This window comes from Seriola lalandi, unplaced genomic scaffold (genome assembly GCF_002814215.2).
Source record: "Seriola lalandi dorsalis isolate HSWRI2012SDOR001 ecotype SW California unplaced genomic scaffold, Sedor1 jcf7180002054582, whole genome shotgun sequence".
Lineage (NCBI taxonomy): Eukaryota > Metazoa > Chordata > Actinopteri > Carangiformes > Carangidae > Seriola > Seriola lalandi.
The window spans coordinates 2,510,419-2,527,197 of NW_019525135.1; the positions used below are offsets into that span (position 1 = coordinate 2,510,419).

Consider the following 16,779-nt stretch of genomic DNA (forward strand, 5'->3'; position numbering starts at 1 on the left):
TTATAATACATTTTGATCAACATGACATAAGCAACTGATAATGTAGGAAACAGCAGAGAATTGTACATAATCATTTGCATGATGAACCAAAGCATTTGCAACTTGTTCAAAGAAATGAGAAACTGCTTTCTTGATGTGCACAAGTGACACAATGATGTGAAGATTGAACAAGTAGTTTTGAGAATTTCAATTCTGATCTGAGAAACGAACCAAAGCGACTGAGAAAAACTGTAAACCTCTACACAGCTTCTATAATCCCCAGACTCACCACCAGGTATGTGCCACCATTAAAACATGAAGGATGTATCAGTCATAAATGATTCTGTAACATTTTGGCAAAAACAAACAAAAAAGCATTACCTTTCACTGACTGCCAGAGTTGATCAAATTGTAAAACCAAATATGTGAACATCGCCACAAATGACCACAATAATATACATTAAATTTGTCGTAAAAGCTGAAGTGAGTTGTCCCTAATAATAGTCCACTTCAACTTTGCCATCAAACTTGCTCAAATATTATTTGTAATCCAAACACTCTTATTTGCTTTGCTACATCCTGCCATCAATCATTTTTAATAAATATTACACAAACAAATGAATCCAAAGATAAACTTTGCCTATGTCCATATGATGAATGTACATTTTTCTAATGTGAGTTTCAGTCCCTGCCATTTATTCAGTCCTTGCACACTCTCTTCCACAGATCCCAACTCTGTGTTTATGATACCCAGAGAGATAGCTAATCTCATCACAAATCAAGCCCAGAACACTAAGTCCACGGGAACTTAACAGCCATGACCTCAGACACTTACAATGTATATACACCCAGTTTCACAAGAAGAAAGTTTTTTTTAGGCAGATTGTAACATTCAGGCACATAAAACCTTCCAATAGATACTTACATGAAATCTTCTTTGGTAATGTTGCATTTATGTTCTCTTGTAAATAACAAAATTGGTCCTCAAAACTAATTGGCACATCAGACAAAACATGTGAAGGTGCAATTTGGTGAAGCGATTTCATCCAAATGTTCATAATTCCTAACACTACAGTCTACTAATGTACATTAGATCTGTTAAGTGTGTTTATGTTTTGTTTTTTTTCTAACAATCTTCTACAGGCGACTGATTTTGAATGCTTGGGATAGGAAAAAGGCCATGTCAGCTCCTTTTCCCACTAATCCTAACAAACCCTTGATGATCTTTTTCCAGAAGCAATGTTAGAACAAAACATCACTGACCTAAAATTAGCCTCATTTTCAACTTCGCTTCATGACTTCTGGATTTGCTTTATTTGACTTTGCCATAATACATAGTTGTAAAAGGCCTGTAATGTAAGTCCTTTCATTTACAGGTAAATACGTACTGCTATCTGATTTGTCTTCTTACTATTAGTGCAGCCTTTGATGATCATTTGATTTTTCAAAGCTTACTGAGTTCAAAGAGTTTTGGATAGATAGTTTTTTTTTCAGATAGATAGAAAGCATCCTCTTCTTCATACAGAATAATGACATACAGTACAGTATCTCTAACCCTGTGTCTACTCATCCTGCCTGGCCTTGCGTGCATGGCTACCATGTAATAGCCTGCAGCAAACAGGCAACACACAAGAAACAGGTTTTACTGTTTAGCTATGTATTCATTGTGATTATTCAAACTTCCCTTGAATCACTTATCCTTTTAAAAACATAATTTCAAAAAAATCAAAATAAATAGCTGAACAAAAAATTTAAAATGCAAGCATGTTGATGCATGTTTTCAAGTGTTGCATAAGACGGGTGACATGGGCACAGATGCTGGAATAATTAGATATAGTATGCATCACTAAGGCTGAACACACTTAATACTGTACTAACAGCACCACGACAGGAGATTTTACATGACACTCATTTACAGTATGACTGGAGCAATTTTCACTCTCTCATTAGCATTTTGTATTGCTTGAATCTCTTAAAAATCAACTTATGGTAGTAACTATCACAACAGAAGAACAAAGATGAATGTCCAATTATTATAATTCTTTATGATTTAATAACTTAATTGAGCTGAATGGATCGCATTTTAGTTGCTTTTGCACAGGAGATGGAAAACCAATGCATCTCTTGGTCAACTGTAGTGCAGCCCAGAGAGAAAGAAAAAAAAATCTGCTACACAAAATTGTGTCTATTTTTTCAGACTACACTGAAATATTTTCTTTTCTTGTAAAATGGCATGTACCTCCTCAGGTATCTTAAAACTTATTTTACTAAAAGAATCTGAGGAAGAAAAAAAGTGGAACTAAGTATCCAGACTCCCTACATGGAGATACCCCCTAAAAAGGTTACGAGCCACAGCTGTAATCATCTCTGTTATCCGGGAAAAACTTCCAAAAATTACGAGTTACCCTGAACGCAACATCAGCGGGTGGGGTCAGTATGGTCCAATAGGATGCAGCAGCCAGAGACACGTACAACAAACATGTCAGCGTCCAGTGCGTAGAGAGTAGTTGTACATTGCTTGACTCAACTCCACCATGGTAAGTTTACTGATAAATTATCTAGTTTAATGTAGTATAGCTTAATGTTTCCCTCAGCTTGCTGTTAGTTTGTTGCTAGTAGATAACTAGCAGCTGACAGCGGCTCCTCAACTCTTCCTCAGTAGTAAATAAAAGCACAAAATAATGTAGATGTGTGTTATCAACTCTGTCAGCTGGTTAACGTGCCCTGTGTTCCCTCAGGTGCTTGTTGACTCACATCCCCCCTACACTGGGACCATCCTCCGTGTGAGAGGGCGGCTGGAGCTCAAATGTCAGCTGGACAGCCCAGACGGTACTGCATGTTTATGGACTCTTAACCACAATATTCTTTATTTAAACTTGGGTTTCTCGTGTTTTTATGTTGGGTTTCACTTCCTGGCTGCTTCCGTCTTGTGGGATGCTGTAACAAATCAGTTACTGCATGGGAGGAACATTACCAGTGGTGGGAGGAGTATTCAAATCCTTAACTAAAGTAGAGGTGCCAATACAACAATCTAAACATGCTCCTTTACAAGTAGAAGTCCTGCATGAATAAGTCTTCTTGAGTATAAGTACATGACACACAGGACATGATTTCATAGTTAATCCAGATCATTAATTATCAATCCTTAAGCAGCATGTCACTGTTAAAGCAAATTTTTACTAAATACTAAATACTGTATACAGTTAGGTTGTTAAGTCCAGTGATTCAGGGACCAATAAATCTGAGAGATCATGGGATGACTAATGGTTGAGGGAAGAACAAAAAGTTCCACTGCACAAACAAGGATTTATCTTTCAGACTTTACTCTAATCATCGTTTTTTTGTGAGATAGAGAGAAATGAGAAATTTTGTTACATTTCATTGTTGAATGAAGTTGAGGTTGAGGGTCTGCAGGTCACTCAAGGTCTTCCACACTGCAGTCAATAAACCATTTCATCATTGGCCTGGTTTTATGCACAACGGAATTGTTACATTGAAATAAAAATGCCTTCATTAAAACTGTTGCCTCAAAGTTAGAAGCACATACCATTATCTAAAGATAATTTTTTGCTGTAGTATTAATATTTCCCTTAAATGACCTGAGGAGCCTAACCCAAACCAACAGCCTCAAACCAAAAGTGCAGAGACGTATGTGGACAGTAATGACTAATATTCTCTGTGTCTCTGTCCCCCGTCAGTGTCGCTGATGCACAAGGCGATCTCAGGAACATTTGCGACCCTCCGCTCCCAGGTGAAATCTGAATCCTGTGTTCTCACAGTCTGTGACAGTCCTGTTATTATATGGCCAAACAAAGGTGTTAATGCAACACCAGAAGAAATAACACCAAACGCACTGTGTGAAGATATACATCTGTGGATACAGTGAGTCATGTTTTGTTGATCATGTGGACTAGCCTGTGTTGTTTTTTTTTGTTTAGCTGAATAATTAATATTTTTTATTGATTTCAGGACGGATGAACAGGAGAGCTTTGGCAAGAAATCTGGAAAAAAGAAAAACAAGAAAAGTTCAGCGGTGGTAAGTTTCTAATATGGAAATGGATGTGGGAGTGCCAAGACAGAAATAGTAGTTTTTGTAATGTTTGTCCTCAGTAGGGGGTCAGAAATGTTGCAGGAACAGTGCAACATACTTACTCTTTTGTTCTTCATCATGTGTACAAAAAGGTATCCACTATCTACAGTAGTTTTCCACATTGAGATAGTATAACTTATAAGCAATGACTTTTCCTCATCTTTATGTTGTGTGTTTATGCCACTAAACTTGTCATTTAGAGTGTCATAAACCTTAACCTGATGATGGAGGTGACAAAGCCAGGCCCTCTCTCAGCTCCCATCCTCAGCAGAACTCTCCAGAGCTCCCACTTCCTGTCTGCGACTCTTCCCATGGACTGTGTTGTCCGTACCAGCTGCAATGACACGATCAAGGAGTATGTCTTATTTAAAATAAAAATAAAAAATCTGAATCTGAACTACAGGTCAGACTCTGTAAACTCAATATATTAATGTTAAAATAGTGATAGACTCACTACCTTGATAAAGCTTGTATCTCACTGTGAAAAAATTTTATTCTGGTGTTGCAGTGCCTGTGAGCGTCTGGTGGAGGCGCTAACTCATCAGCTGTTTGAGATGGAGAAAGTGACTTTGCAACACACAAAAGGGACGACACTGCTGGTCCCTGAGCCACTCCACTTTCTTCTTCCAGAGCCAAAAGGACTAGTGACAGTGGTTTACCCAGCAGGAGTGCCTGACGGCCAACTAGAGACACAGCGGAAGGTAAGAACCACAGACTGAGCTTCTTTAAAAGCTCAAATAAACTGGCAAGCAACATGTAAATCTCTTGATATTACAATCAAATTTTGGTAGCATCTTTATCACAAAAACAACGTACACAATAGAAAGGAACGCTGAGATTCAGAAAGTCTGACATTTTATCCTATAGCTTTATACAGCAGGCAGTGGATCCAGCTTCTTGTATTTACATAATACACCATTATTCATTTTGCACAAAATCTCTATTTGTAGGAATTGCATCAACAGTTTGAGCTACCAGATGACAGACCTTTTTTCAGAAGAGCCAATGCTTACCACTTTCCCAATGAGCCCTACAGAGACGGTTATCTCCGAAACCCTCATCTGCTCCTCACACATCCTACCCTGGATGATGGAAAGGTATGGCTAATTACCATATTAAAGTCTGTTACACTTTGTCCCCCTTTTTGAAGATGGATACTGAGATGTACTCAAGGAATATACAGGGGATAGTAACCTTGATTTGCCTGTCTTATGTTGTTTTTTTTTTTTCAAGGTGTACTTGGTCCAGGGGATCTACAGCTATCACCACTACATGCAGGACCGTATGGATGACAATGGCTGGGGCTGTGCTTATCGTTCCCTGCAGACCATCTGCTCCTGGTTCCAGCAGCAAGGCTACGTAGAGCGGTCTGTGCCCACTCACAAAGAGATCCAACAGGTAGTACTTCTATAAATATGATCACAATACAATAAAAAGATGTGCCTGTATTTGTTTTTTTTCTTCTTTTGAAATTTCATATCAATAATGTCCGCGATGCCTGCCTCTATTTGGGTCACTGTTTTCCAGGCTTTAGTGGACGTTGGAGACAAGCAGACATCCTTTGTGGGATCACGCCAGTGGATCGGATCCATTGAGGTTCAGGCTGTTCTGAACCAGCTGCTTGGGGTCACTTCCAAGATCATGTTTGTGAGGTCTGATTACACGCCTGCATAGCACCTTGTATATTGTAATATTTATGTGAAGGTTTTGGATTTATCTGATGGCTCATCTGTGTGCTTTTCAGTCAAGGGTCTGAGTTGGCATCCAAAGGCAGAGAACTGGCCAACCACTTCCTTACAGAAGGGACTCCCATCATGATTGGTGAGCTGAATGTCAGACCATTATTTCCAGCATTTTGGGCTTTAATTAAACTTAATCAACTTGCACAAACTTTAAAACTCATATATTTAACATAACAACTCTGGTATATATATATATCTTTCATAAGATTATACTGAATTTTTACTTAAAACTATAAACACTTATACAGTCTATAGCAACATGTCGGTATGATATTAAACAAAAAATCTATGATCCAGTTGCAGACTAAAGGGCCAAGCTTTCTTTAAAATTCAAAACAGAGTTTTTTTATTTTTATTAAAGAAACTAGACAACATCTAGTTATTAATTGTGTCTGATGCTATAATTTTTTTTTTTTTTTTAACATTAGCATTTGTAAACACAAGACTTATACAGTCACATGCACATCAGAGGAGAAACAGTAATGTTATTCTATAATTTCAGTTCTTTGATTACTGTATACTTAATAGACTGTAATTAACTGGACAAAAATCATCTAATTAACTATTGCTGACTTAGTGACAGAGGGTTTCAGCATTTACAGAAGCCCATATTAGTTATGACTAACAATGAAATGCAAATATTAATTCCCAATTTGAATAACAGGTTTGTTAAAAAAATAATGGTCCTATGTTGCAGGAGGGGGAGTTTTAGCTCACACTATTCTGGGTGTGGCATGGAGTGAGACCACCGGGCAGATCCGCTATCTCATCCTAGATCCACATTACACAGGAGCAGAGGACCTACAGCTTATTACAGACAAGGTGACTGTTGCATGTATCCACACTGGCAGCATTTCTCTCTGTAAAGTAAAACTTTTCAGATACAGTGTTGACCAGTGTGTATTTTGTCTTTCTCAGGGCTGGTGTGGCTGGAAAGGACCAGATTTTTGGGATCAAACTGCGTATTATAATCTCTGTCTGCCTCAGAAGCCAAAGCTCATCTGAGCTCTCACAGCCTTTCAGATGAACATCGTTGGTATCAGTACAGCATATGGAAACCTTAGGAGTGACACTATAACCCATTTGTTTATAAGAATGTGTCCAATTAATTATTGTCTTCGCAACAAAGACACAACTAGATGTAGATGTAATTTTATGGAGAAATGAATCATGTCTGTACTTTCTGTACTTGCTATTATTTAATACGACAAAGTCTGGTAAAAAATCTATACTAAATAGGCTAATTTTATTTTGAAGAGAAATACAATACATCAAGGTCATAAGAGTTTTGTCACTGCTTTATGTTATCAGTAGACAAACAAACCCACGATTACTGATGCAAAACATGCCCCTTCTGCATCTGGTTGATATGAACACAAGCTGACACCTTTTCTACTGTACCATACTGTACTGGCTGATTTACAAATTATGTTACAAATGATTAAACTGTACAGTACAGCCTGTAGGAGGGGAGATAAAAGTGGGGAGGAATATATACTCATTCTTATGCATTCTGTAACTTATGTATTTACAGGTGAATAAATTACAGTGAATTTACAATAATTCTCATTTTACTGTGGACCCCCTAGAAACATTTAAAGGAATCTAAGCACCCTTGGTCCCACTCTAAGATCCACTTTTGTCACAGCCCATTATTGGAAAACAATCACGCCCTGTAATTGAGTTTTCACAATCAGTCAGTTGTCAGAGTCAGATGGGTGATTTTCTCCTGTCACCAGCAGACAAAAAGAAATAGGAATTTTATTAAAAGAAATGTTTAAATCTTATCCTTTTGTCACTCTTTGAGATTTCGTATCCATGGGTTGATTGTGTAAGTATGGGACTGTCACAGAAATACCCCCATTCAATCCCCATCTCTACCCATCCTGCATTGGCATGTAAATTCAATGACAGTGACCAGACACAGGTTTATATGATAGAGTCCCCCAAGTACTATTGTCCTAGGACATCGGCATTTCATTAGTGTGTGTCACTTCTAGGTCTAACTATGTTATTAAGAGAAAACCCGTGACAAATTGTAATTTCAGGGGACGCGCCACCAGATAATCCCCTTTCTTGTTAATGGAGATGCACTAGGGGGAGCAGTTACTTTGGCATAATAGATCCCCAAGGAAAAAACTAAATGACCTCCCCTCTATTTCTCTACAGCTTCTATCCCTCAATATGTTTAACAGATTTATATTTGTGCTTTTGGCTGCAAGAGCAAAATACTGCAGTCTGAAGATTCATTTTGTTTTTTTTATGAAATAGCTGCTTAGTAGCCACATTGTGTTCATATGTTCATACCTGTCACTTGAGAATTACTCAAAATACAAATACATACATATATATATATATATATATATATACACAAAAGAACATCACAAGAAAAAACAACATACACATTATGATTGTTGAGCAGAATCACCAAATTGACTCATAATGTTGTAGTGTACAGTACGTTGGATCTTTGTGTTTTTTGTTAGTTTGACATTAGATTCATTTTCATTTACAGTCTATGAATTCAACCACAAAACCATCTGGGAAATATGTGAAGTCAACTTTAATGTTACACTGTTTATAATGAAAGACAAAGAGTTATTTGCTCATTCAAAATGGGTTGGTTCAAATGGGCGTACCTTTAAATCTCTCACAGCAACACAGTCTTTTCATGAGTGTAAAACCCAGCTATTCAAAACTTCTTACTTCTCCAGTTTGTGTAGACATACAAAATGTATTCAGGTTCAATGTATAAAATATAGATTTAGATCTTTTGTGAGATTTAAATCCGCAGCTTTTCATTCAATGGCATTCATCAGTGGTTTAATAGGCTGCTGGCACGTAGATCTTAAGTTAGGCCCAAGATTTTATTTATTTATTTTTGTCAAAACACTGACGACACATGGTTAAATAATTTCAGCTGAAAAATTATTATTAATTATTTTATATTATATTTAACTATTATTATATGTTTATTTCTATTCACTTTCAATTTTATTTTTATTTGATTCTTGGGAGATTTTGTTAAATTATTGTGAAACATTTAAGGCGCAACGCTGCTGCAGAGCAACCGTTGCCAGGAAGTGACGTAGCGTAGTTACTAGGCACCATGTCACGCTCACGGTATCCAGCTGTAGTAGCCCGCTAAAAGAAGATTTGGCTTTTAGTGCAGGTTTGTGGTTTGTTTATTCTTCTTCTCAGTGGAATACATCCTCTCTAAAGAAGCAAATGCAACTGTAACGTGGAACACCGTTTGTCGTGAGGTAAGATTTGGTTGCCACATAGCTAAAGTTAGCTAACCTAAACGTATAGTTGGAGTAAGTTAAGCTAGCCAGCTATCAAACTCAACGTATACAGTATGCGTTGTAGGTTTAAACGATGCTTTGTCTTCATGGTGTTTTTAAAGGGTTAACTGTTATATACTACGTGGAGAAAAGTGTCTTTATTGACTAGAATATGTCATTGCCATGGCTGGTTTGTCCAAATCTCATGCTAAATTTGCTTATAATGCTATAGCCTTATGCGTTAAGTATTGATATATCAAAATGATATATCCGCTTTAATGTGTCACAAATAACATCTGCATCAAGTTTAAATCAATTATTGCCAATGTTATGTTATTGTTGTGTGATAATGTATAATAATATGATATTCTTCTTAAACCATCATATTATCTCAACCTGACACTATCCTACAGGTTCAGTGTATGAGGACAGACTGTCATGTTCAACCCCAGTGAACTTGAAGGTGAAGTGGATCATTCGTTTTTTGATAGTGACTGTGATGATGATGGCATTCGCAGAGATAGAGGGAAAAAGTTGGAGAGCCCACCAGCACATGAGAGGCTTTGTGCAACACAGACTGAAAAAACAAAAGATGATTTGTCCCTGAGGACTAGTGGGAGGAAAAATCACCTGAAGCAAGTGAACAACAACAGAAGCAATGTGGAAAGGAAAGAGAACAGTTGTCAATCAAGGGAAGAGGAGAGGAGCAAGGCATCCAATGTGTCATCTGTTGCCTCTATGTCAGATAAAGTCATCATTAGTAGCAGTGATAGTGAGGATGATTACAATTTGCATTCTAAAAGGTCCGGTGGGACATTTATGGCTTTGTTGGCTAAGGGCGGAGAGATACATGATAAGGATGTGTACAACCAGAGCTCTAATGAGAGTGAAGAAGAAGCATTACAGTCCAGTGCCAAACACTCAGGCTCAAAAAGGAGAAATAAGCAATCTCCTAAAAAACTTAGTAGAAATTGGCGCATGCGAAGTCCACTCCCCTCCTCAACCAAGGTCAGTGTAGATGCAGACTCAGAAAGCTCTTCAAGCAGTAGCAGTGGGAGAAGCAGTTTAGGGTCCCCCACCCTTCCCAAACCCAAAAGGTCTTCTTTATCCCCTGGAGAGAGAAGGTCCAGAGTGGGCACAGCAGGATCTCTGGATTTGCCTACCAGCCATGCAGAGGAGTCAGATGATACAGTGACAGATGTGAGCCCCCTCTCCTCTCCTGACATCAGCCCTCTGCAGTCATTGGACCTGAACCACACAGAGGCTGAAGAGGGAAGCCTTAAAGAGCAGCAGCAGCACGAGAGTGTGCCCTCCAGTGGCCTTGGCAATATAGATCAAGCTGAGGGCTCAGATGAGGATGTGGATGAGTGTGAGTAAAGCTGTGCCATTCTTTGTCTGTCAGTTACAGACAAGAATGGCATGTTTTTTCTGTGCCCTTTTGGGTTGTGGAAGGATTAAAGTATTCAGTATTTTAAAAAGTCAGAAAATATAAACCTGTTGAAGGGGTCGCAACTCCTAGATTGGGAACCAGTTCTCTATACTGTAACTGCTTGTCTAGATTTAAATGTAGTTAGTTATTTATCTTATTTATTGTGTTATGCACATACAAGTGTCCAGCACACATGGACTTAGAAGAAAGAAATATCAATGCAATGTTGAAACATTTGTAAGACAAGAAAACAACTTCTTAAATATAACGCCATTAAAATTAAAGAACTTTGTTTTCTGTACCAACCTCAACAAGTATAACCTGCCACAAAGATGTTCCCTTCCTTAAACACAGCTCAAGTTTTTCATAATCATACATACAGAAGAACTCATAAGAAATTATGATCTTATTATTATATTATATTTACTAAAAACATAGCTCTTAAATCAACAAATCAGTCATAAAACAACCAAATAGACTTCCTCTTCAAGCTCACCTAAATCACAAAAAGCCTTTTCTCTTTTAGATCAGTGAATCTGTCTTTTTGAATAGCTAATGGTAATGTACCTAAATACCACTGTGCACATAGGTATCTTTGACTTCTTCTGACTTCTTCTGCTTTACATTAAGTTCTACACTGTAGTTGTTTTTCATGAAACACTATGTTTGTAATTTAGGTCAGTACTAAACTGCAACAGATATCTTTCCTTACACTGTACATCAGAAACAATGTGCACTAAGCACATTCAGTACACTGTAATGTGTTTTGAAAAAAAAAAAGTAGTCATTCAAAATTATCCAGTGATATACAGGGCATGCAAAAGGTAAATAATGGCATTATAAAGTCTAGGGATATGGCTCAAGAATATGACATTTTATGTTCTTGTATATTTAGTTCTTTTCGTTTATGCAATACTCTATAAAGAAAGAAACCCACCACACTTGGTTCACTTTGAATCAAAGGACCATTAAAACATTGCATAAAACACAATAACTCTTCCAAAGGCAGATGAAGATACTCATTACTATAACCATTGTCTTTTTCATCAATCAGGCTCTCTCAGTTCAGATAGTCAACTTGGAGGTAAACTGGTTTTCCACTGTCCTGGAGGAAGAAACAGGAAGAACTACTCATTCACCAATGACGAAGTCCGGCGCATAGATCGAGAGAACCAGCGACTTTTGCGGGAGCTTTCGCGCCTTTCTCCAGGGCCCAGACCGGGAAGTGCAGATGAGAAGAAAGCCAATATGGCCGGTAAATCGCCTCTCATTCGCCTCTCTCACAGTGCACTCAACAGGCAGCGGGAACAGCAACGCATCGAGAGGGAGAACTTGGTGAGTTTTGATGCTCTGATGCTGTTTTTGTTTTATCTGTTTGTTGTATGTATTTGTCATTTTGCTATATCTGGCTATGTTTGTTTTTCTTTTTCTCTTCTGTACTCAGGTCTCTCATGAAAAAGAGATATCAATGAAATTACCTCATTAAAGAAAAAGTTATAATGATATAATTAAACAATGGCAATGTTCCCAGCAATCTTAGAATATATGGTGGTGAGTTTTCATACTGACAAAATATAATGTGATAACTGATAATTGATTAAGTTAGTGCTGGGCAGTATGTGATATTGATGTTGCTTTGTCTCTAGAGATTCCACTTTTGTCAATTGTTTTAATTATGTCTGTCTGAACTGACGAAATATGTAGCTGCTGTTGGCTTTTTGAACGTTCTCATCTCCTGGTTAACTCCTGTCAGTGAGAATATACTGTATGCCAATGGTTTTTTTAACTGTCTGTCGTTTCATTTGTGTAACACAACGCTTTGATCTGACAGACAGAAGTGTCAACAATGCATTTTGTCGACTTGATCCACTTGACTATGTTAGTGCATCAGTCATTTCCTCCAAAACATGTCAGCATGTCAGTGTATCACCTACTGATGTAGTTTTAATAAAATGTCCCTGTAATTGCTTTTAATTAACTAAGAGAATCTGTAATTTAAGTACTTTAAGTAATCATTGTCAAAACTTTCATATAAGAAATGCACATATTTTTGTAGCTTTAGTCTGTGTATGCATTACAGCATAATTTTGTGCCAGTATATTACTTTTTATTCTAATATAAACAGTATATTTAAGGATACTAGTTAGACAGCTACTAGTTGGTTGGGTTGGGTTAGTGTCAGTCTGGGAGTGTCACCCCTGAAAGAAGATACGGATGGACTGGGACAGATGGCAGCAGGTGGCAGGACAGCAGCAGCACCATAGAGTGACATTAAAAGACAGCTCAGCCTCTGCAGCTTCAGCCTCTCACTTCATATATTAACTCTGCTTGACCACTTAAAGATAAAATACAGCAGTGTTTGCAATGATTCAGGAAATTTTAATTGAACTAATTATTTCCAGCCAACAGTAACAGTAGCAGGTTGTTAGTTGTTGTTTAAGTGAAAACAGAAAACTTGCATTCCTTTCTTTTACTGTCTCTTCTTTTTCTTATTATTACTGATTAAACAACTTTCATTATTTTATTTTTTTTGGTATCATGGATTATGTTCCAGCTAGTTTCAGTACAGACATTTCTCCCTCTTGATTTTCATCTCTCCACGTTGTTGGGGGTGCTTTTCCCCTTCTCTATTCTTAGAGTAGACTAAGTAATTGAATCTGCCGTGTGATCAGTGTGTCCACCCCACACATTACACATGCACCCCATTTGTCCTGCACAAGTAGAACTAGTTATACCATGTATTTCAAGATTGGTCATTTACAAAATATACTTATTTTTTCTGTACAAGAAGTGATATTGACATAGAGGGAAGAGATTTTAAAATAATCATACATTGGAAAAGCAGTAGGTGACTAGTCTGTCTGCAATTACTGTAGAAATCAGTAGTGCCTTTTTATGACCTCTGGAGAATTTGTGAACTTTAGTGGACCAGTCTCTTGACTATTGAGCTTTACGCTAGTTGCATTGCTTCATATGGAGTTTTTGCTCACTGGCGGATTTTTGCACAGCATGCATGTGGAAGTGTGACCGCATGCATGACTTTCAGCCACTTGCCTACACTGTTTTGCTTCATGCTGTTTGGTTGTGTTTGTTATGAAGCACCAAACATTTTTCAATTTTATAATTTGATTGGGATTTGTAGAATGGGGACTATTTTGTGTTTTATTTAATTTTGTGAATGATATAAACACTTTTTAAATGTTATTATGTGTGTTATATATTCTGCTTCAGTAAATGACACAGTGAATAGTGAATTACTCAATAACAAAATTTAGCATTTACATAATACTTCTGCTTGTGAGCCTTACTGCATATTTAGGCTTTCTGGCTGAAGTCAGGAATAACACACAGTCAGAGTCACTGAATACTTTTATTACGAGCATTTACACTACTGTGCAAAAGATTCAAAATATTGCCATGATTCCTTTGGATTCCCTAGTACAACGTGCAGTCAACAGACAACCTAAATCAGATCAGTGTTTGTTGTAACAGTCCTTTGCCTTTAAAACAGCACCAGTTCTCCTTGGTACACTGGCAGATAGGTTGTTCCAAACATCTTGGAGAACTTGGCACAGTTCTTCTGTGGATTTAGGCTGTCTCAGTGTCTTCTGTCTCTTCACATAATCCCAGACTGACTCCACGATGTTGAGATCAGGGCTGTGTTGGGGCCAGACCATCTGCTTCAGGTCTCCTTGTTCTTCTTGTCACTGAAGATAGTTCTTAATATCTCTGGCTGTACGTTTGGGATTGTTGTCATGCTGCAGATTGAATTTGGGGCTGATCAGACATCATGATGGCATTGCATGATGGATGAGAATCTCAACATCAAAAGTTCTGAAAACGTACTTACTTACTTACTTACGATACTCTGTATATTAAAGCACTATATTCAAAATTAAATCAATAGCTTTACCGAGAATTCTTTTGAACTGACCTCCTGTACATGCCCATCTCTTTTAGGGTTGAATGTGACTGAAAAATACATCTTGGAATTGGTTCTCAAAATGTGAGAAATGTATGTGTTTCTTACAGGCTTTCCTGAAGAGACTGGAGTCTGTCAAACCTACACCTGGCCTGAGGCGCTCAGAGCAAATGGCAGACTACCAGCGCCAAGTCGGGTACCTGGGAGCTCCGTCATTACCCATCTGTGGGTCCACTTCAAAGAAAAAGAGGCCTACCAGCAGGACAGCCTCAGGTAGGTGATTTGTTTTGTAGTTACAAAACGAATAAATAATGAATAATTTATATACCCCTAAATAACATGACCATATGGTGATGAAAACCTGCTCATACAAGGTCTTCAGCCACACATTATATAAAACAGATTGAATAATAAGTGTGTGCCTTCCTGTCCATCCCTCCACCCATTCATATATTTCATATATACGATGAAAACGTGGGGGCCAGGAGATGCCGATTATCACTTTAAGACAAACCCACTTGTGAGGTAACTGCACAGCATAAAATCTCCTGTGCACCCAGCCCTCACTGAGAGTTCTGATTCCACAAAAGCACCAACAGAAGTGCATGTGTAGTCATTTTGCTGCAGGCTGTTGGTGAATGTGATAATTTAATCGAGCTAAACAAAGAAGATTAGCATGTGGCACTGTGCTGCATAGCACTGCTCAGATTGGAAGCATATTTATCACACAGCTGACCTGCTGCCTTCAGATGGCTACAGATGTTAAATTAACAGAAGGAGAAGACTTTCAGGCAGTGCAAAGCAGCTGCGGATGACTGATACCGGTAAGAAAAACACCCACTAATTCAGAGATCAGTAACGACTGCTTCACTGATGTTCCTGCTCTTATCACATTAAACCTATTTAAAGTTGTTTAAAATAACTGCTTGAAGAGTTGTTTGGTAATATTTGTAATTAAATTGTTTAGCATTTTTCCATTTTTGTGTAAACTGTGAACTTAATGTCCTTAATTGTTGGCCAATAGTAGAGTCCAGGGTGCTAAATGACAATAAGATATCTATTGATGATTGAACACGATTTGCTTGTGTGTGTGTTTACCTGCACTGTAACTGTTTGTTGTGGCTGAAATCTAAAGTAAATATTCTAAAATGTTTAGTATCTATATGAATATGTGATGGTAAGTCTGTAGTCAGAGTTTGTCTCTCTGTTATCCACACCAGCAGGTCCCAGGTCAACCAGTTCCGCTCACCACAGCTCCAGAGCAGTTTCCACCACCACGGACTCTAGCAGCACACCTTTACCCAGGTCAAAAAAACTGAGTGCAGCTCGACCAGCCTGGTGCTAAGACCTCTGCTGTTTTCAGACATCTAATCTACTAAGAAGCACATCGCTGGTTCCCTTAACAAAAGGTCAAGTGTGGAAGGTATGAAGTTCAAAGGATTTTTTTTTCAGCATACACCTTTATCAGCTATTCAGTGATTCTGTGGTCATGATAATATATAGAGAAGATAAACATTTTTCTGCTCCTCAATGCTGAAATATAGCAAGTGATGCTCTGGGCTCAAAGCTATTGTAATGCACTCAAATAGTTCAACTGTGGCTTCTGAATATTGCAATAAGGTGTTACAACAGTAAGCTTGCTGTACTTTTGAAGAAAATATTGCCTTTCACCGACCGTCGTGTTGAAATTATAACAATAAATAATCCATTGTTTATTATTTCAGTAAGTAACGTTTCAAATAAATATTTTTTAATTTAAATCTGCAGCTTTTTGTTTGCCGCCTTCTCATATTTGTACAGTTTATGATGCACTAAAGAATTATGTTTTTAAAAAATTAAAACATTATTTGAACATTGATTTTTGGTGTTATATGTGTGCTATACATATTTAAATAGGTTGGTGGACAGTTAATCATTCTTTTAACTTTTCTAATCAAACACTATTGTGACCAGTTTGTTCCAACTGGACACATGCCATTGTTTGGTTAGGGGGGTAGTTGTACATTAAGCTACTCAGTGTATTTCTTTGGTATACTCGTGACGTTGAATATTTTTGAAAATGTTCTCTACTAGACCAAAAATGATGTGGTACAAGCCTTTCTGCTACTTTTGGCTTGATTTTATTGACAGTGCAAGTGTCATGTATGAAAAGATATCATCTTTCAATTTTGGATATTTTGACAAAATCCTACTGTATTTTAACTGCATTGTGTTCTAAATCGATATTTTCTCTGAACACACTTTGACATGTCACAGTAGGAAAAGCACAGGTGTTATGATCGCTGAATTCTGTTCAGCTGCTTCAGTTTCAGGGTCCTGGTGTTGTACATGTT

General features: G+C 37.7%; 2 protein-coding genes across 4 annotated transcripts; both read left to right on the top strand.

Annotated features, from left to right (window-relative positions):
* Positions 1-2,385: 2,385 nt before the first annotated feature.
* On the top strand, positions 2,386-7,374 carry ufsp2 (ufm1-specific peptidase 2). Its single transcript, XM_023418419.2, has 12 exons — positions 2,386-2,516; positions 2,718-2,808; positions 3,678-3,861; positions 3,949-4,015; positions 4,270-4,424; positions 4,578-4,770; positions 5,020-5,166; positions 5,303-5,467; positions 5,597-5,721; positions 5,814-5,890; positions 6,509-6,633; positions 6,730-7,374. Exons 1-12 carry the CDS (start codon positions 2,514-2,516, stop codon positions 6,814-6,816), a joined length of 1,419 nt encoding a protein of 472 aa, XP_023274187.1. The 5' UTR covers positions 2,386-2,513; the 3' UTR covers positions 6,817-7,374.
* Positions 7,375-8,912: 1,538 nt separating this feature from the next.
* On the top strand, positions 8,913-16,304 carry cfap97 (cilia and flagella associated protein 97). 3 transcript variants are annotated; one of them, XM_023418414.2, is made up of 5 exons: positions 8,913-9,074; positions 9,509-10,464; positions 11,579-11,859; positions 14,557-14,719; positions 15,667-16,304. In XM_023418414.2, exons 2-5 carry the CDS (start codon positions 9,534-9,536, stop codon positions 15,789-15,791), a joined length of 1,500 nt encoding a protein of 499 aa, XP_023274182.1. In that variant the 5' UTR covers positions 8,913-9,074; positions 9,509-9,533; the 3' UTR covers positions 15,792-16,304. The 3 variants fall into 3 exon arrangements, with proteins under 3 accessions (XP_023274182.1, XP_023274184.1, XP_023274183.1); XM_023418416.2 differs by having other exon boundaries at positions 15,670-16,304; XM_023418415.2 differs by having other exon boundaries at positions 8,923-8,983.
* The last annotated feature ends 475 nt before the right edge of the window (positions 16,305-16,779 follow it).